A 27,601-nucleotide genomic window follows, 5' to 3' on the forward strand; every position below is an offset into this window, starting at 1 on the left:
ACTGATGGAAAGGAAGTTCTACCTTCAAGGAATTTAGACTCATGGGAGAGATAGATGCTGAAAACCTCTAGGAATCAAGGCATTAGTGACACAGGTGATTTAAGTTCAAAGAACTGTGGAACTTCCCAGGAGGACTAATTAAGGCTGACTGAAGAAGTTTTCACAAAGGAAATAGCATTTGAGGTGAGCCTGATAGGACAAGTTGGCGATTTTTTTATGATTTATCATTTATGTGATTAAGAATAGGTGGCTTTAAGCAATGCTTTGGAAACCATTTTGTCACCTCATAGATAGATGTCATGTAGCCTTAGTACTACCAAAAGGCTAAAGGTAGAGTGTTATACTTGGGTTCTAGAACTAGAGCCTCAGAACCTAGATCAAGCCAAAAAAGCTTTAGCTCTTGGTATACCTGTGGAGGAAGAAGTTGTTTCCATATATAAAATGTCAATTCTGATGTCTTAGCATGCTATTTCTCTTCTTTTCAAATAAAACAAAAACTTCTCTTGACATACCCCCCTACCTTGACCAGCAGCCACCCCATTTCCTTGATATGCTTTGCTGAAAAACTTCTTAACTGATCTTTCTGTCTCCAGTTCTCCCATGCTGTCTTAAACCCACTTCTAGGAACAGCATACAGAACCCAGAAATGGACCCACAAATATTTGGCCAACATGTATCTTCAACAAAGCAGGCAAGAATATCCAATGGAAAAAAAGACAGTCTGTTCAGTAAATGGTCCTGGGAGAACTGGATAGCAACATGCAGAAGAACGAAGTTGGGCCACTTTCTTACACCATACAAAAAATAAATTCAAAATGGATGAAAGACCTAAAATATGAGACAGGAAACCATCAAAATCCTACAGAAGAAAACAGGCAGCAACTTCTTTGACCTCAGCCATAGCAACTTCTTGCTAGATATGTCTCCAGAGGCAAGGGAAATAAAAGCAAAAATGAACTATTGGGACCTCATCAAGATAAAAAGCTTCTGCACAGGGGTGCCTGGGTAGCCCAGTTGATTAAGTATCTGGCTCTTGGTTTTGGCTCAGGTCATGATCTCATGGTTTGTGAATTTGAGCCCCGCATCAGGCTTGTGTTGACAGTGTGAAGCCTGCTTGGATTCTCTCTCTCCCAATCTCTCTGCCCATTTCTCTCTCTCTCTCTCTCTCTCTCTCTCTCTCTCTCTCTGTCTCTGTCTCTGTCTCTCTCTCAAAATAGATAAATAAACTTAAAAACAAAAAAACTTCTGTACAGCAAAGGAAATAATCAACAAAACTAAAAGGCAACTGACAGAATGGGAGAAGATATTTGCAAATGACATATCAGATAAAGAACTTCTCAGACTCAACACCCAAAAAACAAATAATCCAGTGTAGAAATGGGCAGAAGACATGAATAGACACTTTTCCAAAGAAAGCATCCAGATGGCTAACAGACACATGAAAATATGTTCAACATCACTCATCATCAGAGAAATACAAATCAAAACCATGACGAGGTACCACCTCACACCTGTCAGAATGGCTAACATTAACAACTCAGGGAACAACAGATGTTGGCGAGGATGCAGAGAAAGGGGAATACTATTTGCCCTGTTGGTGGGAATGCAAACTGGTGTAGCCACTCTGGAAAACAGTATGGAGGTTCCTCAAAAAATTAAAAATAGAATTACCCTATGACCCAGCAATTGTCCTATAGGTATTTATTCAAAGGATACAAAAATGCTGATTTGAAGGGGCACATGCACCCCAATGTTTACAACAGTGCTATAAATAATAGCCGCATTATGGCCATATGTCCATCGACTGATGAATGGATAAAGAGGTGGTACAATGGAATATTACTTGGCAGTCAAAAGAATGAAATCTTGGGGCTCCTGGGTGGCTTGTTTGGTTGAGCATCTTTCTCTGCCCCTCCCCTGCTCATAGTATCTCTCTCAAAAGTGAATAAATGGTTTTAAAAAAAGAATGAAATCTTGCCATTTGCCATAACGTGGATAGAAGAGGAGTGTATTATGCTAAGTGATGGGAATCAGAGAAAGACAAATACATGATTTCACTCATATGTGGAATTTAACAAACAACAGTTGAACATAAGGGAAGGGAAGGAAAAATAAGATAAAAACAGAGAAGGAGACAAATCATAAGAGACTCTTAAATAAAGAGAACAAAATACGGGTTGCTGGAGGGAAGGTGGGTGGGGGGATGGGCTAAATGGGTGATGGGCGTTAAGGAAAGCGTTTTGTGGGATGAGCACTGGGTGTTGAATGTAACTGATGAATTGCTGGCTTCTTCTCCTGAAACCAATACTACACTGTATGTTAACTGACTTTGAATTTAAATAAATTAACTTAAAAAACAACAACAACACTTCTGTCATGCTCTTACCCCTACCAGTCCGTCAAAACCGTTCTTGTCAGAGTCAACAGTGTCCTCATTGTTACTCAATCTAATGGTCAGTTATTAGTTTTCTTCCAACGTGACATTAAATATGCTCCCAGTGCATAATTTCTAATGGTTGGTTATGCAAGTACTTTGGAAAGTATAAAACACCATACAATATACTATGATAGTATCATTATTCCTTCTTTAAGAACCTGAAAATTTGTTTTTAAAGATTTTGATTTCTTTTTTTTTTTTTTTTTTTTTTTTTTTTTTTTTTTCCTATAGGGGACATGGTCTCAAAGTACAGAGAACCTTTGATCCACACATTCCTGAGGGGGGCAAGAGATCCAGATAGTGCTCACAGGGCCAGCAGCTTATCTAACCTTGGAGAACTGTGCCAGAGGCTGGACTTTCTGCTGGGCTCTGTGGTTCATGAGGTACTGCACGTTGATTATTTTTCTAATGCTTCTTTTTACTTGGACCTGTGATATAGCTTGGGGTTGAGAGTCAGATCTCTGGGTTTTTTTTCCAGATCAGATAAATCATTGAACCTGCCTCAGCCTCACTAGTCTTATATGTATATTGGAAGTTAGATTCATAAGAATTTTTTATGGCAAGTGACAACAAGTCACCTTAACTTACCTTATGTATTAAAAGAGGATTGAGGGGCGCCTGGGTGGGTCAGTCAGTTAAGCATCTGACTCTTGGTCTCTGCTCAGGTCATGATCTCATGGTTTGTGGGTTCGGACCCCACATCAGGCTCCTCACTAACTGCTTGGGATTCTCTCTCTCTCTCTCTCTCTCTCTCTCTCTCTCTCTCTCTCTCTTTTCCTCTCTCTCTGCCCCTCCCACATGCACGCTTTCTCTCTCTCTCTTAAAATAAATAAACTTAAAAATAAAAGAAGTAAATGTTACTTAAAAAAAGAAAAAAGGCGTCTGGGTGGCTCAGTTGGTTAAGTGTCCAACTTCAGCTCAGGGCATGGTCTCATGGCTTGTGGGTTCAATCCAGCACAGGTTCTGTGCTGTCAGCTCAGAGCCTGGATGGAGCCTGCTTCAGATTCTGTGTCTTCTTCTCTCTCTGCCCCTCCCCCACTAACACTCTGTCTCTCTCTCTCTCTCTCAAAAATAAACATCTCTACCCCAGGTCTCTGGGCCATCTGTGAGCTCATCTCTGTTCACAGAAAATTCCCAGGCATAGATTCTAATTGGTCCTCTTTGGTCAGAGGTGCCCTGTATTCAGGGGGACGAGGTTATTTACCAGAGAGACTAATTAAGTTCCATGTTTTGTTTACCATGTTACACCTAGTACCTGGTACATAGTAGGTCGAGGATGACTGGGCAGCCATATAGGATGTTGGCACTGCACGCTCTTCCTGGTTTCAGAGTTTCTGAGTTAATGAAATGTGCGTCCTGTTGTTGTCCTCTACGAACATCTTCCTCCAGCCCCTTACATTTTATCTTTGCCCTCACGTTTATTTAGTCATCAGTATGTTAATATATATCTTGACTTCCTGCTGTGTGCTAGGCACTCTGCTATTAAAGATGATGCTGGATGGAAAAAGATTAGTTAATAAGTAGCCAGGAGTCGTTTTATTACCAATGCACTTGACTATCTTAAATCTTTATTTGGAAGAAAATGACATGTAAATTATAAATATATAAATTTTTAAAAGTTTATATTACCTTTTTATTTATGAGAGACCATATCTCTCACATAGAGCACATAACTTCACTAGACCAAAAACTTACAAAACTGTAATACTGGCTTCTTTATTCAGACCATGTTGAACAACAAATCTTAAGAAGTTCCTAGGGAGAAGGAATTTTCTTTGATGTCGTGATTGTGTCTTATCGCTAAGCAGAAAAATACACTCATGGATGTACGCATACCCTTGAATTTATGGCATTTCCTGATTCCTGAGCTTTATAGGCTTTGTTTTATTGATAGTAAAGGCTACTCATGCCCTTAAATTCCAACTTAGAATTTTTTTTTCCAACTTAGGATTTTTAAGAAAGTTATGCATCAGCCACTTCCTCTCCTTTAACTCTTCCATGAGAGACACACCTCTCTGCCCATCTTTTTGTATATTTTTTTCTTTTTTTAAAAAGTTTTTATTTGAATTCCAGTTAGTTAATATATAGTGTAATATTTGATTCAGGTGTAGAATTTAGCAATTCAACACTTACATACAACACCTGGTGCTCATCACAAGTGCCCTCCTTAATAGTCCCCACTACCCATTTATGTGTCTTTTTTTAAAAACTTAGAAATAATGCTTCTTACCAACTTAACACCTTAGAGTGCTCTACCATATGTGAACCGTTAGATATCTGATCTTTGGTTGTTTTGGATGTCACTCATCCAAGGAGTGAATCCCTTGTCCTTTAGTATATGAACTTGTAACACAATAGAAGGCATTTGCGGGTCTATTTAATTATATTGTCTAAAGATTTCAGCCTTTTATAACTTCTCTGGGTCAAATATGGAAGCAGTTCCCACATTTTTTTCCTGTTTATTTGGTACCTTCATATGACTCAACCCAAACCAAGCCATAAGCTGTGATATGAACCAAACCCAAACATTATTATTTTTAATAACAGCTTTATTGAGATGGAAGTCACATACCATATAAATCACCCATTTAAAGGGTACAATTCAACTGCTTCTAATATATTTGCAGAATTGTGCAAGCATCACAAAATTTTTTAAAACATAGCTGTGAATGGAATGAAAACTTACCCTGGATCTCCAAGTGGATCAGCTTAGGTTTGACAGGATCTCATATACTTTCTAAAACCATTGACCCCAAACAACACCTGAACATCATGGTCTTCTCTGAACCAAAAAACTGAGACCATGTTTCTTCTTGAGTCCCTAGACTCTTCTTCCCGTTTTCTCTCTTAAGGAAACTGTAGCATGCTGGCAGCATGTGATTTTCCATCAGAGTGTTAGAGAAATTTCTTGGTTTGGTTGATTAGAAAAATTGAGCTCAAGCAGGTTTTTATAACATTCAAGAAGTATCATCTCTCTGGAGACCCACCTGACCTGTTGATAGAGAATGAAATTTCCAAGTGCACTTGGGGATGGGAATCAGTGAGGGCCTACCTCCTCCACCTACTTACCTGCGTTCATTCAAGCATACATGACTTAGACTCTGAACTCAGTGTCTGACTTAGAAAATGGAATCAAAGGGGCGTCTGGCTGGCTCAGTCAGTCGAGCGTGCAACTCTTGATCTCAGGGTCGTGAGTTCAAGCCCCACGATGGGGATAGAGATTACTAAAAAAAGTGGGCAGGATTAAAATGCCTGCAATGAAGGATTGTTACAAGGATCTGGAGATAATGTATATGTGGAAAATAAGAAAAAGCAGAGGATAAGGGTGGCCAGCATTGTAGTGTTGGGTGGAGGGGAGGTTGCAATGTTAAATAGGGTATTCAAGGTGAAGCTCATTGAGAAGGTGACATTTGAGAAACGATTTGGTGTTTTGTTTTGTTTTGTTTTGTTTTGTTTTGTTTTGTTTTGTTTTGTTTTGTTTTTGTACCGAGATTTTTCTTTAAGGAGGATTTTGGTGACTTGAAGGAGGCCGATGATGACAGTGATCATCATGGCAGCAAGGAAATGAGAAGAACTCATTTCTCATTTCTAGGGTAACTAGCCTCCTTCCGATGTTACCACTTGTACATTTACCAAACACCTGCAGTGTGCCAGGCCCTTTGTCAGGGGCCAAGGTTGCAAAACCCTACAAGATACCAACCTTGGCTTCTAGGCATAGGTAACCTAGTAGAAGACACAAACATCAATGGCCACAGTTGTAGTCCTTCGTGATAAGTGCTGGAGGAGCATATTTTAGGAGCCCATCAGTCAGGTTTGAGTGTTGACAAAGAGGTGCTAGAGGAAGAGATGTTTGGACCTGAATCTTTAGAACAAGTAGAAATTGGGTAGCCCAAGAAGGCACTTCGGCAGAAAGAATAGCTGTGCAAAGGCAGTGTGGTGTGGGACAGCCTGGCAATATTTGGAAAACTGTAGGAAGATCCTAAAGGCTGGAGTGAAGGAGTGGGGGTGGGAGGTTAGTTGGTGGCAGAACCGAGGCAAGAGAGGCAGGCAGGGTCTACATCATAAGGGGTCTTTTAGCTTTACAATTTCCTGGCTCACAGCAAGAATCTCGGATTGCTTATTAAACCTTCAGAAATGAAGTGTAAATAGGTAGTAGGCTGTTCACTTACCATGAGTGCTAACACAAAAGAGAGCTTTTAAATTCCATGTGAGGAGCTGCTGCTGTGGGGGTACCTGCCTGGCCAGCCCCTTGTCCAGTGACCCTGCCCTACTTCTCGAGATCTGGACTTCCTGAAACATCAATCCCAGGTGTGTTTATGATCACTAACAAATTGTGAGCGTGACAAGGGTGGAGCCCATCTTTATTTACCTTTGCATACCCCCTAGCACCCATCACAATGCTTGGCATGCAGTGTTTCTTGATAAATATTGAATGAAGAAGAAGGTAAGGCTTATTTGGGAAGACTGGTTCCTACATGCTTTAAGAATAGTAATAATTTTCTCTCTCTTCCTTTCTCTTGAAATAAAGAATTGTTTTTGTTTGTTTTTTAATCTTAAAAAAAAAAAAAAGAGGTTGCCTAGGTGGCTCAGTCAGTTAAGCATCCGACTTGGTTCCAGCTCAGGTCATGATCTCATGGCTCATGGGATCTGAACCGCATTGGGCTCTGCACTGATGGCTTGGAGCCTACTTGGGACTCTCTCTCCCCCCTTCTCTCTCCTTCTCTCTCAAAGTAAATAAAATTTTTTAATGTTTATTTATTTATTTTGAGAGAGGGAGAAAGAGCATGAGAGTGGAGGAGGGACAGAGGGAAACTGAGAGGGAGAATCCCAAGCAGACTCTGTGCTGTCAGCACAAAGCCTGATGCAGGGCCCAATCCCACAAACCGTGAGAGTATCATGATCTGAGCCAAAATCAAGAGTTGGACACTCAACTGACTGAGCCACCCAGGTACCCCAAAATAAATAATTTTTTTAAATCTTAAAAATAGTAATAATAGCAAGCACTTAATACTTTTCTGAGTACCTTACATGTATCAACTGATCCAGCACTCACAAAGGAAACTGAAGCACAGAGAAATAAGTTGCCAAGGTCATGCAGATAGGAAGTGCAGGGCTGGGATTTGAATGTAGGCGGGCAATTCCAGAATTCATGCTCTTAACCAAACTGTATGTTGTCTTCCAATAAATGTTTTCAGTTCACTTATAAGATTTCTTTTGTGCCAAAAAAAAAAAAAAAAAAAGATTGCATTTGTCCTTAAAAAGGAAGAGAATCGCCATACAAGTAGAGCTACTGACAGGAAGGGTCATGTAGCTCCATCTTAATAGCACTTGCTTTTGGCAATGAAACTTCAGAAGGCAATATATTCCCTCTGATTTGAAAAACCAGGTGTTTCCATCCCACATAATTTGTCTCTTCTTTTTAGATGATCCTTCTCATGTAGCATCCCACGCTTGCCATGTCATCAGTGCCAAACCAGCTGCCTTGGGTGGACTACAAGTTTGAACATGACTGGACACCTGACAGCCTTAGTGTTTTGGCCATTGAGCCCTCCTGTAGTTAGACCACTCTTGTTCATTCTCATGGAAAAAGTGGGATAGTGGACATGGGTCTGAAGTAGTTCTTCATTTATTTGTTGATACCTTCCACAGATGTTCGTTGAGCACTTACTCTGTGCCATTTATAGGAATTGCAACCAAGCTGTGTGCTAGATGGTGGGGATTCAGCTGTGAACACAACAAAGTTCCTTTCCTCATGTGGCTGATGTTCTAGAAAGGAGGGGTGGGTAACGAATAAGTAAGGAAGTAAACAAATATATACTGTGTCAGATGGAGTAAGTGCTAAGGAAATGAATCTAGTAAGGGAAGGGGCACAAAGGGAACTTGTTGTTGTATGTGAACTTGGATGAACAGGAAAAGATTCACTGATGAGTAACATTTGAGATAAGACCTGAAGGAAGCAAGGGACTGATCCAGACAGATACTTGGGGAGAAAGCATTCTAGGTGCAGGGAGCAGCAAGTACAAAGGCCCTGAGGCAGGTGCATGCTTGACACGCTACTGAACAGCAAGGCCAATGCGTCAGAGAGGTGATGGCAGTCTTGATGGGGCCTCATAAGGAGTTTGGCTTTTACTTTGAGTGAGTTGGGAAACCAAAGCAGAAGAATGAAATGATCTTTTTTTTTTTTAATTTTTTTTTAACGTTTATTTATTTTTGAGACAGAGAGAGACAGAGCATGAATGGGGGAGGGTCAGAGAGAGAGGGAGACACAGAATCCGAAACAGGCTCCAGGCTCTGAGCGGTCAGCACAGAGCCTGACGCGGGGCTCAGACTCACGGACTGCGAGATCATGACCTGAGCTGAAGTCGGACACTTAACCGACTGAGCCACCCAGGCGCCCCAAGAATGAAATGATATTATTTTTTTAGTTACCGTGTCATTCTCTGTGACAGTTTGTTAAGTGTCCCATGAAAGCTCTTAAGTCTTTTGTAGTATGTTCTGGTGGAGAAGGAACTTTGGGGAAACTGGCCTTTGCTGCAAACTGAAGGAATTCTCCTCTGTGAGCATTTGCCATGTTCCAGGTATACTGGAGCACACAGATGAAGCACACAGTCTCTTCCCCCAAGGAAATCTCTGTAGAATGTGAAACACAGAAGAATAAATAGACACTGGACTAGAGTGATATGATAGAATAAGCACAAGGTGCTGAGGGAACCACAGCTGGGACCCTCAGTTAGACTTATCAGGGCAGCAAGAAGATTGCATTGATCAAGTGTCAGACAGGCAGAGAAAGAGGATATGTGTAATCTGTTTTGGTACGAAATTGAACAAACTAACCACCATGGTCTCTTCTAACATGACCTGACCTGGGGGGTCGTAGCTGTAGCTGTTGGGCATCTGCAGAAAGCTGTCCTACCTGTTGGGTGGTCCAGATTTGGGCACTGTCTATTCTTGATGGCATTTGCTGGTAGGAAAGGGATATAAAGGATAGGATCGACGCCTTCAGTTCCTGTGCTGGAAATTCAGGTTTTTCCTCTCTGTTGATGTCAAGATTTAACTTGTTTGGAAAGCATTGTTACTTTTCCCTAATTCTCCTTGTTCTTGTCAAGAGCTGTGGTGCTTGAAACCAAATCTTGATAGGCATTTTCATCTTCATCGCTCTCTCTGGAAAGTAAACATGGAAGGGAACCACAGTGAGAGGCCTATCCTCAGTACAGTAAGTAAGATGTGCCCTAGGTGAGAAGTCCATAGGGAAATCCACTTTTAATGTGGTGCCCGGAATTCCATAAACCTGAGCTTTGAGGTCTGATGCAAAGCTATCACCTCTGATCCCACTGAATGATCCGGGTTGATTACCAGTTTCACCATGACTAACTTAGTTCCCTAAGTGCGTGTTGAAGCTGCATAGGCCCCTGAGATGAGGACTGGAGTGCACGTTCTGGGAGAACCTCCAGAAGCTAACAGACCCAGCATGGTTCCGTGAGCAGGTTATGTGAGCAAGCTGAGCACGTATGAATGGGAGACTGTACTGCCTTTGTTCTTAAGGTTTCTTAGTTGATGAAATAGAAGGGCAGATGGTCTGGTTTCACATAAGTAAGCAGACCAACTGAAATTTTAACAAAGAAATGGTTAAGAAAAGGGATGAAAATGCAGTTGGAAAATTGAAGTCCTGCTTTCTTGACACATACCTCAACTCTGGTACCTTCTCTCCTGGAATTTTCCAAAGTTGGTTTTTGGTAATCTTGCCATTTGTATTATCTTTATTTATGTAGTTCTGAGTATGCTTGGTGTGTGCCAGCTATTTGGGAAGTGATGTTTTTCCTTATTCCTGTTAGTTCCCGTCAAGTGTTAAATTGCTTAAACTGACTTATAGTGTATGCAGAGGAACCATCATCTTCCTCTTTGCGTGGTTCTCAGAATGGCAGAATGATGTACGTATTTTAGGCAGTGATGACAAGAAAGCCTTCCACAGTGTGGTTTACTAGACTAGGTATGCTGACCCTGAAGGCAGGCAACATGAAGATCACATAGGATGGATTTCATCCTCTGGGAGGACTTAGGAACAGAACAGAACAGAACAGAATAGAAATATGACACCAATTCATAAATTAGTAAAGACCTTACATCATCTATCTATTTGCCAAGCCTTTTAGAGGTGAAAGTCAATGGTAAGTGTGTCCTTGGGGTTGAAGGTGAGAGAGACTAGGTATGAGAGTGACTTGTTCCGAATGGGGAGATGGAAGAGAGTGGCTATGCATCCTCCCTGCTTCTAGGGTTTGACTAGGGGTCTGCGTCAGTGGCCTGTAGGAGAGCAACATTACAAGTTGGTTATGGGAGCGTGACCTGAACAGAAGGCTGTTCTTGTCTCCAGATGATATCTGCAAGACCATATTAAAATTCTGATGCTTTAAAAACATTTTGCATTGGGCACCTGGGTGGCTCAGTTGGTTAAGCATCCGACTTCGGCTCAGGCCATGACCTTGCGGTCTGTGGGTTCAAGCCTCACGTCAGGCTCTGTGCTGACAGCTCAGATCCTGGAGCCTGCTTCAGATTCTGTGTCTCCCTCTCTGTCTCTCTCTCTGCACCACCCCCGCTCAAACTCTGTCTCTCTCATTCAAAAATAAATAAACTTAAAAAAAAAAAAAACATTTTGCGTAATTGCCCATCATATGTTTCATAGGATTTAGTCTTTGTGACAGAGGTGTTGAGGAAGGTTTGTGAACATCCTTCCTTTCATGGGCCACTTCCTGATCATCCTGGATGGCTGATTGCAGATGAACTGGGTCCTATTCGGTGCATAAATAATAGTCTGTAGCAAGCAGGAGGCCATTCCAACTGATCTCACCAAAGCTCGTAATAACCAGCTATTCTCTCAGCCATGCCTTCAAAGTGGCACAAGGATTACAGCACTGGCCTTGCGGGGCAAGCCCTTTTCCAGGCAGGAATCTTCTGCCTCTCCTGATTGTGGGATTAACACCCGACAGCCAGAGCTGGACTCGCTGAGAGCTGAGGCACGGCATGCTCAGCATAGTGTGGGAGACAGAGGTGGCAAAGCTGGATACCAGCAGGGCTCTAGGCCAAGAAGCCTTGATCCACCAAACCTGGAAACCTGGGCCCCAAACTCAACCCAGAGGGAGGCAGGCAAAAGGCTCGGGAGCATCTGCACATTATGCGGCCCCAGGCTGGTTTTTGTCCTGTAGTTACTAGACTGAATAAGCTAAACCTCCTTGTGTCAGGAAGGACTCAGACCTAGCTCTAACTTGTCTCTCTGATTTCAGCTCTTACCTTGTAAATACTAAGGGTGCAAGTGGAGGTAGCTATTATATTGTTACCTGTTTGGAGGTCACCCAAGGAATTCCTCCTAAGACTGAATTGCTTCTACCGTTAATGCCACAGGCATGGAAGCCACTGATGGCCTTGGGTCAGGGTGTCCCAGGTCAAAAGCAGAAACAGCTTGCTGGATCTTACTGAAAAACAGCCCCCAAATTGTTGAGCTTTCCTGGGATTTCCCTTCACTCGCAACATGCAAGTTTGTCTAATAGATGTACAACTTGATTAAGTGCCAGTACATCACAGATGCAATTATATTTAAGAACAAGCTACTTCTTCTAATCTCTCTGCCATCGCTGATTAATTAGACACTTTGAACTATGCCCAACTGTTTGAAAGCTGTGAAAAATACAACCTGCATAGTTAAAATTTCTGCACAAGCCTATTTCCTCGTTTGTGCCTGTATTCTTTTTTTTAAAACCTTTTTAAAAACCATTCTTTAAACATAATATGTATTTATACATGTTTCCAAACACACAATCTGGCTATTTTTTTTATCATGGTTAGAAATCCTTCCATGGTTGGCCAAGAAATACACTCACACAGTAAATGAAATAACAAAATACGTGAGAAGCCAATTGAATAATTGAGACTTACCTTCAGATTATTGTTCCGTTGGTCACGGAACAACTTTCAAAATTTTCGTTTTCAATTTTTTAATCTTGCATGAATGCCTCGGGAAGATTTTTCTGCCATTGTTTTTAGGAGTATCTCTTTACTGAGGTTTTAAAATATTTTTGTTCTTAACCAGGAGTGGGATGGGGGCAGGGTGGTAACAGGATCTAGAAACATTCTTATTTTACGACATATAATTATTAGCTATATATCTGGCACATGCTGTGCTAGTAATTTCTAGTCTTTTCTGTTATAGAGCTGTCTTTTAAAGTAAATGAGCCCTGAAAGACCTACTATACACATGAAGAAACCCGGGGAGACTCTGAAATTGGCCCCGGGTGACTCACATGGTGGGGTATGCTAGATTGCAGGACCAGGACACCTGGACATGTGGAAGTAGATCAGTTAGAATATTTATGTATTTTTCTATCCCTGGGCTGTAACTTTCATCAACGGCGCATTCATATTCATGCTGGGCCTTGAACTCCAAAGCCTGCTTAGCTAAATCCCCATGGTCCTCACTCCCTAGAAGCCACTACGGTTTGGGCCATCTTTCCTTTCTTTGATTTAGCATTCCCAAAGGGGGACAAGTAACATTTCTTCCTACTTTTGAGGAAATACTTGAATTTGACCATACCTTTGTTTTATACACATATCCCTGCTGACTCCCTAATCTTCTTCCTGAATTCCAAACCGGATTTTGCCCTTTTCCGGAAAAGCCAGACTAAATCAAGGTCTCCACCACTAGATCTGTCTCTCTTTATGGAGAATGAGGTAACTATCCACCCCTCTCTAAGCCAGATTGTTTGTGGTGGATGTGTAGAAAGTGGAACATAGTTGAAAAACTTTAGGTAATTGTGCAATCCTGAATTTTATTGACTTTTCCCCTTGCCCTCCTAGGTAACAGCTTGCCTGATTGCTGTGGCTAAAACAGACCATGAAGTTCAAGTGCGCAGAGCTGCCATCCACGTGATCGTGCTGCTGTTTCGGGGCCTCAGCCAGAAAGCTACTGAGGTAAGTCAGTTTCTCACCATATGCAGTTTCCGTACCTTTTTGGTTTTTTTCCTGCTCATCAATCTCACCACAGGAGACCTCAGACCTTATCCCCAGAATAAAATCAGCCGAGATTTTATTCTGTAGTAGGAAAGTTATATTGCTTGCATCTTTAATAGGAGTCCCTATTTCTTCTGAAATAGTAGGCAAACCACACCCTACCGCTGGAGGAGAACCAGAGCATAAGTCTGTGGATCGAGACTCTGAGTCCTGGTGTTCTTCTCAGAGGGGCAGACTCCAGGTGAGCGAACAGGAACACACTAAGCCTGCCTCTGGAGCCTGATCTTTAGTGACTTGTCTCCCTGACTCCTTTCACTGTTCATACCAAATTACTAAAGGCTCTCATTTAAAAATGTTTCCTTTTTAGCTGTGAATTCAATCCACAAGATTTTAGTTGCTACATAAACATTTTTCCTTCTCCAAGTGGATTTGGTTGGATTTCTCCCTAGTGTGTGGCCAATACGGGAAGAAAGTATATATATCCATACGTGTGCTAAGAATGAGTGACCTCTAAATTAATTTGCCTCTTGATTTTAATGGAAACCCATTCCCAGATGAGTTTATGGAGAGAGTTTATATTAATAATTCACTTCCTGCCGTCCACAATGCTCACTGGTGGCTGGCACATCAGTATTTAACTGTCAGTGAAGCCATTAGAAGAGTGAGTGTTTTGTCAGACCCACAGGCTTTATTCATGATAGAATGTTGCCACATGAAGTTCTTGACACCATTTTTGTGCAAGCATGAACTCATCAGTTGTCCCCTAGTTATTATCTAGGGTCTTGATGGTGGTGGGGAACACAAAGATCATAACTCAATAATGCAGATTAATTAAATAAATTGCTAACGGCTACAAACTGCCCTTGATGAGAGTCTGCTGTACAAGCGGGAGTTAAGAAAGTATTTTTCACCCATCCTTAAGATCTACAAAACCCTTGACAAATACGCCATTGATATGTAAGTTGTTAACAAGAGTGGAAACTGGGTGAGAAGTATACAGGAATTCTCTGTGCTGTCTGTAAGTCTAAAATTATTTCAAAATAAAATTGTAGTTTAAAATGTGAATTACAACACTATTGAAATAGGTCCATACAACTGTGTGAGTGGGCCGTGGCAACCAGCACATCTGGGTACTTACCACTACTCACTGCTTGTCTTGGCCGGCGCTGCCCTTGCGGGCTGTGTGCTGTGCCTGGCTGCCGCCTGGCCCTGCCATGCCGCGGGCACCGTGGCACCGGGTGCTCCAAACTGCTGTGCCGGGCAGCAGGGGATAAGACGCAGCCATGGTGCACCGAGATCACCTCCACACAATGAAGGAGTGGTGGGTTCAGGTGGGGTGACTAGCCGTGCCCCTGTTTGTGGCCTATCTGTGTTTCCCGGCACTCCAGCTGTCTCCTGCTCTTCACTCGTGGAAGTCGTCAGGCAGATTTTTCACCTACGAGAGACTGCACATCTTCTACCAGGACTCTGTGGGTGTGGTTGGAAATCCTGAGATAGTTGTGCCTTTACCTAGGTTTCCAACTTCCAGCTGTGATTAGTACAAGATTTGGGAAGGTCTGACCGTGAGGTTTTAACGAGTGATTGCCCTGGGTTTCTTGGTCTTTGGTCGCAGTGACAAACGAGACCACATCACTGTTCCATATTTGAGCAGGCCAGCATCATAGAGGCATTTTTGTGGCATCTGGGGCTCCAGAACCATAGGATCAACCTTTTGTCTCATGATTACAGAGGTATCGTTGCTCAGAAGGTGCTCTATAGGTTCGAGCAGAAATGATCTTGTCAGCTTACCGTGAGGAGTCTCTATCTGTCAAATGGAGGTATATTTCCTGAGATTCACCGTCCTCTCTTCCAAAAGCAGCTCAAGAATGGAGGCATGCTGGGGCGCCTGGGTGGCTCAGTTGGTTAAGCGTCCGACCTCGGCTCAGGTCATGATCTTGTGGTTTGTGGCTTCGAGCTCTGCGTCAGACTCTGTGCTGACAGCTCAGAGCCTGGAGCCTGCCTCGGATTCTATGTCTCCCTCTCTCTGCTTCTCCTATGCTCGCTCTCTATCTCTGTCTCTGTCTCTGTCTCTCTCTCTCTCTCAAAAATAAATAAACATTAAAAAAATGTTTTTAAATGGAGGCATGCTGTCATTCATCCTCACACAATTGACGCAGATTTCTTTGTATTCTCTCGAGGTCTCACCCCAGTCTATGGGCCGTACATCAAATGCTCTGGGAGTGAGCTGTGGGACATGTGGGCAGGGATACGCAACAATGACGAGAACTTAGTTATCAATAGTCTCTTGCGGTACATCATCCAGAGAAAGAAGTTTAGAACATGCTGGGTGGGAGCTCTTGCTTCTGTGACTATTCCCACTCACTTTATCGGTGGGCCACAGGATCCCACGAACCTCTATGCAGAGTTTTTGGAGCTGTGCAGGAAAACATTCCCATGGTCCACAGTGTCAATTCTAGCCACTCTCCACAGCTGGAGGACTCCATGGACTTCTTGAATGCATATATGGGCTTTATCAATTCCACTCCTTCTGAGCTAGAAGGAGTATCTTCCCTGTGTTACCTCCTCTACTCCCTTATCTGTTGTGTATTCCATTTAGGAAAAAATGTACAAAAGAGATCCTGACCACCGAACACCATTCTCTCACAGAGGTCCACCTGACTCACATTGGTGATCAACATATAGTTAAAAGCCTAGAGAAGCTCCGGCTAAGGATGACCCAACAGTCACCCTCCCCCATCCTTCGAATATCTGAGCGAGTATATGACTTGCCATTGTCTTTGTGCTCTCAGGAAATTCTGGTGGGCACTGCTGCTCACTGATACAGAGAGACAGTCTTAAAAGTCTTTTTTTTTTTTTTTTTTTAATTTTTTTACTTATTTTTGGGACAGAGAGAGACTGAGCATGAGCAGGGGAGGGGCAGAGAGAGGGGGAGACACACAGAATCTGAAGTGGGCCCCAGGTTCTGAGCTGTCAGCACAGAGCCCGACGCGGGGCTCGAACTCACGGAGTGTGAGATCATAACCTAAGCTGAAGTCGGACGCTTAACTGACTGAGCCACCCAGGCGCCCCTTAAAAGTCTTTTTATTTATTTATTTATTTATTTATTTATTTACTTACTTACTTACTTACTTACTTACTTATTTATTTATTTATTTATAAATATATGAAATTTATTGTCAAATTGATTTCCATACAACACCCATTGCTCATCCCAAAAGATGCCCTCTTCGATACCCATCACCCACCCTCCTCTCCCTCCTACCCCCCATCAGCCCTCAGTTTGTTCTCAGTTTTTAAGAGTCTCTTATGCTTTGTCTCTCTCCCACTCTAACCTCTCTTTTTTTTTTTTTTCCTTCCCCTCCCCCATGGGTACCTGTTAAGTTTCTCAGGATCCACATAAGAGTGAAAACATATGGTATCTGTCTTTCTCTGTATGGGTTATTTCTTAAAAGTCTTTTTAATATTTCTATGGACTTTTATGAAATATTTAGAAATGCTAATTTCTGGCCCATCCTTGATTGGAATCCTTTGGTAAAAAATGAGGAGAGGGTGCACCTCACCTGTACTTGAATGGCTGTAGGGGCACATGCTTTTTATTTATATTTTTATTTTTATTTTTATTTGAGAGAGTGCAAGTTGGGGAGAGGGGCAGAGGGAGAGAGAAAGAATCTTAAGCAGGCTCCATGCTCCATGTGGAGCTCAGTGCAGGGCTCGATGCAGGTCTTGATCTCAAGACCCTGGGATCATGACCTGAGCCGAAACCAAGAGTCAGCTCAAGCAAAGGAGCCACCCAGGCGCCCCAGGGCACGTGCTTTTTAAAGTTCTTTAAGCAACACAGCTTAGTGAGAGTGAGTCTCCCTTGTCATAACTTTGGATTTCGTTTCATCAGCTACTTTTAATTATAGACATTTTGTTAAAATAGGTTTTGGTTTGAATAATGCAGTATTCTAAGTATACTTTAAGACTATGATTTGCCTGCAAGTATTACATGTATTTTATAAGATACTAAACCAGAAGATACTCTGACAGAGTAGTGAACCTTATTACATAGGTTTAATTTCTGAATAAATTGAATTAAATCCAAACTATTTGCAGAATTTCCTGAAATCACAGGATATTAAGAACCAGTAGCATCTGTGCCAGAGATTTACTGTTATTAGCCAATTCCAACAGCAAATAACAGCCTGATTCTTCATCCCTCAGTGCTCAGAAGCATGTCCCTCCTGAGCTGGAGGGGAGGGAGTCGTTGTATTGTCTGAGTTACCTTGCTGAATGTACATGGATTCCTTTTATGACGATTGCTTGCCTTCTCATTGGTTGTCCCAGAGAGGCCTCCTCGTGGAGCTTAGTAATTCCTGTACTTTACAGACAGGAAAGTTCCAGAAACTTTAGAACAAATACTGAAAGGCCTATGAGCAAATGGTGCTGAATTTTTTTTTTTTTAAGCCACAGTTTCAATTGTTTTAGTCAAAACAGGATTAAGTGATTATTTTAAATTCTTTTTTTTTTGTTGTTAACAACAGGTATAACAACTGAAACTGAGTGTTTATTTTCTATTAATAAAAATGGATTTTTACAAAAGTAGCAAAAAAGAAAACCTCTACAAGTGCATACACACCCTGAGTGAGTGAGGGGGGAGAGAGAGAGAGAGAGAGAGAGAGAGACTGTGTGTGTGTGTGTGTGTGTGTGTGTGTGTGTGTGTGTGTGTGTCTGGTTAGTAAAGTGAGAGAAGAAATAGAAAGCCTACCTAGATTTCTCAGATCTGTGTGTAGCCAATGAAAGCAACACTCCTGGTCTCACCGGTGCTAACATAATTTGTGGCCGTGGAAGATGATTGTCACCTTCAAAAACCCATGTGAATGGAAAACCTCTCTCCTGTTCTCTATTCTGCACTCACAGAAATTTATAAATTGTGCTCACCCAGTGACTAAAGGAAAGGAAATGGGATGAGATGAATGTATGATTCCTCTTCCTGGTGCATCCTTAAGACCAGGTGTGTTAAATCTTGTAATCGTGGGTGTGATTATAATCAGGGGCACTTTAATGAGAAACGGAGATAACCACAAAGCTTTCAATCTAGGACTTATCTTTTCTGCTGTTTGCCCCCAGGAACAGCTGAAATGAAAGTGCCACTTTGTTGATGAAGTTGTGTGTGTGTGTGTGTGTGTGTGTGTGTGTGTGTGTGTGTGTGTGTGTGTGCATGTTTCCCTTCTAATCACTATTTTTCAAGTTATAGAATGCCAAAGATAATTCCAGGGTTCAGTGAATTTTCTCTTGCTGCTAGATGTGCCTGCTAAGGACCTCTGTGGTTCTGGCAGCTCAGAAAGGAGGCAGGAAATCGAGGAAGAGGTGGATGTTCAGAAGATCAGAAGACAGATTGGGATCAGAGAGGGAAGACCTCACTACCCCTACTCAAGAGGTAGCTTTTACCTCTTTCTCTTTCAAAAGTAGCCAGAACATGGGGGCCTGGGTGGCTCAGTTGGTTAAACGTCCGAATTTGACTCAGGTCATGATTACGTAGTTCATGAGTTCAAGCCCGGCATCGGGCCCTGTGCTGATAGCTCAGAGCCTGGAGCCTGCTTTGGATCCTGTGTCTCCCTCTCTCTCTGCCTCTTCCCGCTTGTGTTTCTCTCCTCTCTCTCTCTCTCTTCCTCAAAAGTGAATAAACGTTAAAAAAAAAAAAGTAGCCAGAATTTTGTGCAGTCAATATAATATCCACATTGGAGGGAGATATTACAAACATTTTCTTATTGAAAAACTTACTTTCTCTGCTTAGCCTTATTTTGGCCTTATGGCCATGTCTGTTAACTGTTAATTTATTCCCATTGTAGCCTGAAGCCTAGGAGAGGCCAGAAGGAACTCCCATTTAACCGATTCTACCTTACCCTTGCTAGAAGTTAAATTCACTAGGGATGTTCAGAGGAGGACGTAAGTTTAGACATGTGCCTTCTGTTGGCTTCAGGGTTCAGAACAGCCTTCCTCCACGTGTGGAGGGTAAGCTGAGGAACAGAATGAAAAAATTGTGCCTAACTATACAGGCCTTCCCAGATCTTTGCACAGTGACTTGTTTAAGTATTGTAAATGTTTAGAACATCCATTTTCATAAATTCATTCCAAAGACAATAATGAATCATTGGGGTAGTAATGGCTGAGTAATAGCCGACAAGACTGGCCCTCCTTCAGATAGCAACTATAAATTCTGGACATAATATAGTAAGCAGCTACCTTGAGACACTGGAGAGCAGTCACATGCAGGCAGATTCTTAGGGGGAGTCCATGCTCACAGGACAGGCATTGTATGAAGTTTCCGTTTTCTTGGCTTTTAACTTAGGAAAAAGTATATCGAGGAGCAAATGCAATGCAGGAGGGGCACTGGTGGAGATACCACAGTCTTTCTAGCCTGGAGAACCAGGACGTTGATCTGGGGAAACCGCAGTTTCAGGACAGAGAGGGGAAATTCTGGGATGGATAGATCCTGAGAAAGGATTCCCAAATTCTGTCTGCCTGAATCTCTTCCCGAACCTTTGACCAAGCAAGATACAGGCTTGCTTTAAAAAAGAAGAAGGAGGTGCCTGGGTGCTCAGTCAGTTAAACATCCATCTCTTGATTTTGGCTCAGGTCATGATCTCATGGTTCGTGAGATCGAGCCCCATGTTGGGCTCTGTGCTGATGGTGCAGATCCTGCTTGGGATTCTGTCTCCCTCTCTCTCTCTGCCCCTCCTCTGCTTGCACTCTGTCTCCCTCAAAAATAAACAAAACTTTTAAAAACAATTAAATAAAAATAAAGATAAGTGATCTGGAATGACTAGAGGCTCTCAGAAACCTAAACCAATATTTCCTCTAGGAGCAATGTTTCAGTCTCCATTAATTCATTGTTCATGGCAACTTTGCAGAACATAACTACCATGAATAACGAGAACTGGCTGTATATAATAGGGGGAAAAATTGATGATCTTAGAAAAAAAGAATGAGTACTTTGGGACTGACTGTAGTTCTAGATTTATTGAGAGAACTACTACAGTCCTCTACACAGTTTGCAGAAAGCAGACTTTCAAGAACTATCAGGTACTTGAGAATTTTGCATATGGGTTTACAGTGACTATAAATTTGGCAACATTTTATATTGAAACTTTCTCCCTTGCATTTTTTATTTTTAATATTTATTTATTTATTTTGAGAGAACAAGAGAGAGAGAGAGAGAGAGAGAGAGTGAGAGAGAAAGCATGTGTGAGCAGGGAAAGAGGCAGAGAGAGAATCCCAGGCAGGCTCCACATTATCAGCACAGAGCCCAACGCGGGGCTCCGTCTCCCAATCCATAAGATCGTGACCTGAGCCGAAATCAAGGGTCAGACACTCAACTAACTGAGCCACACGGGCGCTCCATTCTCCCTTGCTTTTTAATATTAAAAGGTATTTCCTGAAGCATAGCTTTTCTTCCTTCTAACCACTAATTTTAGGTGACAAAAACCTAATCTATATTCTGTCTAGTAGGAGATAAGTAGTAGGCTTTTAGAATTCATTCCTTCAAGATGATAAACAAATCTTCTTCTTCTTCTTCTTCTTCTTCTTCTTCTTCTTCTTCTTCTTCTTCTTCTTCTTCTTGTTCTTTTAAGTAATCTCTGTATCCAACATGGGGCTCGAACTCACAATCCCAAGATCAAGAGTCACATGCTCTTCCATCTGAACCACCCAGGTGCCCCAAGATGATAAACGAGTCTTAACACCAGGTCCTGTCTTTAAAAATAAGCAAACCCTGGAAACATCTTCTGGAGGAAGAGTTTGGGATTAATTATTAACTGATGGCTGAGGCAGGTTCTGAGCCAAACCCGGGTCTCCACCCAGGAATGATTTTTAATTCCTTCTTTGAATCCAGAGTTGGACTCGGATGACAGAAACCTCTTCCTGATAACATAATGAGCAGTGGCTTCATGAACATTTGTGCAGTCAGAGGTTACTCTCCTACTTCACTGTCCAGAGAAAGCAAACCCTGGCTTAAAAAAAAAAAAATGGCTCACGTATGATGTGATGCTTTTCTGGTTACAGCAGTTACCCATGGTCCATTTAAAAGACTGAGTGCGTGCATCCTGGGTTCACCTTGTTTCCTGTCTGTCCAGACCAAGAACTGGGACCCGAGGAGGGTAGGACACTTAATCTCTGACACGGCACAAATGGCAAGTTATAAGTAAATGGGCAAGCTGAATGGAAACTTTCCTTCCTTTTATTGGTTTTGTTCTATCCTGAAAGTTATTTTGGCAACATTTGGTGTGGTTTTGGTGCTATGTGTACAGTAAACGGGCCCAGTTCCTTCCCAGAGCCAGTTTCACACATTGCTCCTTTTAACAGATCGAAGGCTCTGTGTGAAGAGTAAATGAAAAGAACATTTATGTAAACATGACTGTGATCCAGGTAATAATTATTCCCCTGTAAACTTTGAAAAAGTGCTTGGGAGAGAGTGCCCTTCCAGGACTGAAATTAAAGAGATTCTTCCCTTCCTGGGAGCACAGGGCTATAGCCAGTTGATCAAGGCAGCAGTTCTGCTGATCATCTGCCAATGGCCAGGGCTTGGTGTTTACAGTATTGATATTCTTCATTAAAGACATTTAATAAGAATTCAGCATTTGTTAGCGGCGCCTGGGTGGCTCAGTCGGTTAAGCGTCCAACTCCTGGTTTTGGCTCAGGTCATGATCTCATGGTTCGTGAGTTTGAGTCCCACATCGGGCTTGGTGCTGACAGTGCGGAGCCTGCTTGGGATTCTCTCTCTCCCTCTCTGTCTCTCAAAATAAATAAATAAGCTTAAAAAAGATTTAAGGAATTCAGCATTTGTTGGACAACACTGACAATGTCAAAAGAGACGGTGGCTTAGAGGGACTTTCAAATAAGTCATAGGTTTATAAATGGTCTCTTCCCCCCAAACACTTCCTTCTTTTCTCTCAGACAATATAGTTGCTGCCCCTCATTTCATTCTTAGAAGACGGGATCCTCTCGGGCTCCACAGTGGTTTCCTGGGTCTGCCTAACAAAGTGCCACTGACAACAGAACTTTGCTGTCTCGTAGTTTTGGAGACCTAGAGGTCCAAAATCAAAGTGTTGACAGGGCCGTGCGCCCTCTGAAACCTGTAGGGAAGTTCTTCCTTCCTTCTCGCTTCCGGTGCTTTGCAGGCAGGCTTTGGCATTTATTGGCTTGCAGACACATCGCTCCAGTCTCTGCCTTTGTTGTCACATGTGTTCTCCTTGTGTGTCTCTGTCTTCACGTGGCTTCCTTCTTCTCAGGACACCAGTGCTGGATTAGGGCTCCCCTACTCTACTATGACCTTAACTAGTCACATCAGAACAACCATTTCCAAATAAGGTCACATTCTGAGGTACTGGGGGTTAGGACCTCATGGTATCTTTTTTGGGGGCAACACACGTTTCAACCCATAATTCCATAATGCTCTCTCTTTTGTGCTTATGCTTCTCCACCTCTTCCTCACGGCCACATCTTAAGAAGCCTGTTCTGGGGGGTGCCTGGGTGTCTCAGTCCGTTAAGTAGCCGATTCTTGATCTCAGCTCAGGTCATGATCTCATGGTTTGTGAGTTCAAGCCCCACGTTGGGCTCTGTGCTGACAGTGCAGACCCTGCTTGAGATTCTCTCTCCCTCTCTCTGCCCCTGCTCCACTTGTTCTCTCTCTCTCTCTCTCAAAATAAATAAATAAATTTTTTTTTTTTTTAAAAAGAAGCCTGTTCTGTGTAGGGTATCTCTTCTTTGTCACACTCTTACTTTTTTTTTTTTTTTTTTCTGCTTTAAGGGCCTGTACCACATACTGTACCCTCATGAAGACCAGAGAAGCAGTGTTTGTGACATGCTTACCTTGAAAGAACTTAATTCTGACACTTGACTAGAAAGAATAAGGAGGAGCATAGAATAATTTTTTGGACTATTGGCCTTGGTGCAAATCTCTTAACCCCCCTGAACCTCATTTGCACATCCGTCCCATCCCCCTGACACAGATGTGGCAAGAATTAGAAGGGATAACTTGGCAAATGCTTCACACTGTGAAGCGTTGCAAATATGAAAGATGACAGTGATGATGACTACGACTCATCTCGGGTGGTGGCAGTATTGTCATTGCTATTACTACCCCCACCGCCACCACCACGGCCACTACTACTATGTCATCCTTAGATTTGCTGGGGTTTTGAACAATATTTTTAAATCTACCAAAGGTAATTTCATATTTGTTCTGAATGAATAGGCAATTATTTCCTGGCTGGAACTTTTAGAACCTTACACTTTGTCATGCCAGGCTCACACCATCGGTCATCTCAGACTTGGGAAAGATAGACTTTATTATGTGGAATCCAGCCTTCTAACTCTGTGCAAGGATCTCATGATTGCATATGCCACCTCGTTCTTCCTCATGGACAACGACTCGACTGGAAAAGTATAAGAACCTAGATGCTTTGGGGGCACTTGGGCGGCTCAGTTGGTTAAGCATCTGATTCTGGATTTCAGCTCAGGTCACGATCTCACAGTTTGTGAGTCCAAGCCCCACGTCAGGCTCTGCGCTGACAGTGAGAAGTCTGCTTGTGATTCTCTTTCTCTGCCCCTCCCCTGCTCATATCCTCTCTCTCTCTCTCAAAATAAATAAATAAAACTTAAAAGGGGGGGGGGGTGCCTGGGTGGCTCAGTCGGTTGAGCGTCTGACCTGGGCTCAGGTCATGATCTCACGGTTCATGAGTTTGAGCCCTGCATCAGGCTCTGTGCTGACATCTTGGAGCCTGGAGCCTGCTTCAGATTCTGTGTCTCTCTGCTCCTTCCCTGCTTGCACTTTGTCTCTCCGTCAAAAATAAATAAACATCAAAGAGAGAGAGAGAGAGAGAGAGAGAGAGCCTACATGCTCTGCAGTTACTGAACAAAGGACTTAATATATGTCCAGACATGATTTGACCTCCAACACTGTCATTCTCTCCCTTTCTTCTGTATCACTATGAGGCAGTGGTTATAGCACCACAAAATAATAATAATGCTGTCTGCTTTCATAAAGCAGACACTGAGCTAGGTGCATTATTGGACTATCTCAGTTGATTCTCTCAGGAGCACTGAGGGGTAGGTGTCCCCTTTTTACAAATGACTAAAGGAAGACCCTCAGAGATTAACCTGTACTCTACCTGGCTTTTCTGTTCCCCAACTTTATTTTTGAGAGACAGCATGAGCAGGAGAGGTACAGAGAGAGAGGGGGACAGAGGATCCAAAGCTGGCTCTGTGCTCACGGCAAAGAGCCCAACGTGGGCCTCAAACTCACGAACCGTGACATCATTACCTAAGCTGAAGTCATACTCTCAACCAACTGAGCCACCTATGTGCCTCTGGGCCACTGACTTTTTAAAGAAAGAGTAAATAGGGGAGCCTGGCTGGCTTGGTCAGGAGAGCATGCGACTCTTGATCTCACAGACATGAGTTCAAGCCCCACAATGGGTGTAGAGTTTACTTAAAAATAAATAGAATAGAGTAAAATAAAATAAAATAAAATAAAATAAAATAAAATAAAATAAAAGCAAATAAAGATTATTTTAAAGCAAATAAGTACACCAGTAGTTGATGAAAGTATCCACTAAGCAATCACCAGTTTCTTTGCCATGGTGAGAATATTTAAAGTAACATTTTAGTTAATCAAGACTTGTACCAAGTTCCATTTCCTATTCAGCCATCTACGTTTTCTGTAAATAGCAAAGTTCTCATCACTTCTGTGTGGCAAAGGGGTTGCCAGAAAAACTATGGTGATTTTTTACACCTGTTATGTATGTTTAGAAGCTTGTCTTATTCTGTTAAAGCCCAATATAATTTTCTATCTTTTCCTTTCTAAGACCCAGTCAGACCAGAAGCACAACTTCTCAAATGTTCGTTCCCACACAGTAACAATCAAATGTTTAGTCATTAACTAAAGAATGCCTGTTTTTCCAAGGATCTCTACCATCTGTCAAATACAAGATTTGTATATGGGATAGTAATTCAGATATCATACCCTTACATCACTGAGTTAAAGAGGGTTTATAGCTAGAAAACCCTGGATAGTATCCGGGGCATTTTTCAGGGGCGTATTTGTCCCAGGATCTGAGCCAGCGTCTGAGAGAGGAGGGCTAGAAGGTGTCAGGCGAGGAGTGTGCCAGGCTGGAGTCAGAGCCAACCTAAGGGAAGTTGAATGGGAGAAAGGCAAGGCCAGGTCCAGGCAGATGAAGACTAACCACCAGGCCACGGCTGCTGATCTAAAGGGAGGTAAACGAGTGCTGTGTTCGTTGATAGCGTAATAGCCCCATTCCCCCTTGCCTCGTATTTTGTTTAATCTCATTTAATCTTAAATGGAGGTATAACTCGTATCTATAAAATTCAGCTTTTTAAAGTGTGCATTTCAGGGTTTTTAGTGTTTTATAAAATTGTTCCAACACCACCACCATCTAATTCCAGGGCATTTTCATTACCCCCCAAAAGAAGCCTTGTAGCCAAGAGCAGTCATTACCCGCCATTTCCCCGCTTGTCCCCAGCTCCTGGCCACCACCAATCTACCTATTGTCTATGGATTTGCCTTTTCTAGACATTTCATATCAAAGGAATCACATAATATATGGCCTTTTGTGTCTGGCTCTTTTCACTTAGCATAATGCAGTGAAGGTTCATCTTGTATTGTAGCCTACATTGGGATTTCATAACCTTTTATGGATGAATAATATTCCATTGTATGAATATACCATGTTTGTTTATCCATTCATCAGTTGATGGACATTTGGGTTATTTCCACTACTTGGCTATTTTAAATAATGTTGCTGTGAACATTTGTGTGCACACTTTCATGCAAACATATGCTTTCATTCTCATGAGTATATGCCTAGGAGTGGAATTGCTGGGTCATATGGTATCTCTGCATTTACCTTTTTCAGGAGCTGCCAGACTATTTTCCAGCTGCGTCATCTCCCATTCTCAGCAGCAATGTCTGAGGGTCCAAATCCTCCACAGTCTGATTAACACTTGTTACTGTCTTATCATTTGCTAGGATTATCGCCACCCTAGTGAGTGTGAGGTGGTGTAGTTTAAATTTGCATTTCCCTGGTGGCTAAGGATGTTGAGCATTGTTTCATGAATTTAGTAGCCATTTGGATATCTGCTTTGGAGAAATGTCTATTCAGAATCTTTGCCCATTTTTTAAATTGGGTTACTTGTCTTTTTATTGTTAGTGTGTTTTTATTTATTTATTTATTTTTTTAACGTTTTATTTATTTTTGAGACAGAGAGAGACAGAACATGAACAGTGGAGGGTCAGCGAGAGGGAGACACAGAATCTGAAACAGGCTCCAGGCTCCGAGCTGTCAGCACAGTGCCCGACGCGGGGCTTGAACTCACTGACCGTGAGATCATGACCTGAGCCGAAGTCAGCCGCTTAACCAACTGAGCCACCCAGGCGCCCCATATGTGTGTTTGTTTTTTAATTGGGATTTTCATATCTAAAAATGTCATTCATAGTTTTACAAAGCTTAAATCAAAGATCCATAGTCCCATCCTCCCTTTTACCCTCCATTCTCTCTTCCCATTAGCAACTGTTTTCAACTTGATTAGCTGTTTCTTTAAGTGTTTACTTCCATATTTCTTTTTTTAAATGTTTATTTTTGAGAGAGAGAGAGAATGAGTGGGGAGGGACAGAGAGAGATGGAGACACAGAATCTGAAGCAGGCTCCAGGCTCCAAGCTGTCAGCACAGAGCTCAACGTGGGGCTTAAACTCATGAGCCATGAGATCATGACCTGAGCCAAAGTTGGATGCTTAACTGACTGAGCCACCTACGCACCCTAACTTCCATATTTCTTTATTTTTATTTTTTTATTTTTTCATTTCTAGAGAGAGACTGTCTGCAAGTCAGGGGAGAGGGACAGAGACAGAGAGAGAGAGAGAGAGAGAGAGAGACTTTTAAGCAGGCTCCACTTGCAGTGCAAAGCCTGATGCGGGGCTCAATACCACGACCTGAGCTGAAATCAAGGGTCGGATACTCAAAACTAGGGGCACCTGGGTGGCTCAGTCAGTTAGGCATCCAACTTTGACTCAGGTCATGATCTCACTGCTCATCAGTTCGAGCCCCGTGTTGGGCTCTGTGCTGACAGCTCAGAGCCTGGAGCCTACATCGGATTCTGTGTCTCCCTCTTTC

General features: G+C 42.4%; 1 protein-coding gene and 1 pseudogene across 3 annotated transcripts in view; both read left to right on the forward strand.

The window, feature by feature from the left end:
* The window catches only part of TANGO6 (transport and golgi organization 6 homolog), a 194,652-nt gene that overhangs the window by 144,040 nt on the left and 23,011 nt on the right, over positions 1–27,601 (forward strand). For 2 of the 3 annotated variants that reach the window (XM_045045579.1, XM_003998190.6), the window contains 2 exons: positions 2,669–2,820; positions 13,280–13,393. In XM_045045579.1, the coding sequence (XP_044901514.1) occupies positions 2,669–2,820; positions 13,280–13,393 (266 nt within the window). The remainder of the gene's footprint in view (positions 1–2,668; positions 2,821–13,279; positions 13,394–27,601) is intronic. The other variant, XR_002150077.3, reaches the window with a different exon arrangement.
* LOC102901047 lies at positions 13,400–16,306 on the forward strand (annotated as a pseudogene).

The sequence above is a fragment of the Felis catus genome, chromosome E2 (genome assembly GCF_018350175.1).
Source record: "Felis catus isolate Fca126 chromosome E2, F.catus_Fca126_mat1.0, whole genome shotgun sequence".
In the NCBI taxonomy this organism is placed as follows: Eukaryota; Metazoa; Chordata; class Mammalia; order Carnivora; family Felidae; genus Felis; species Felis catus.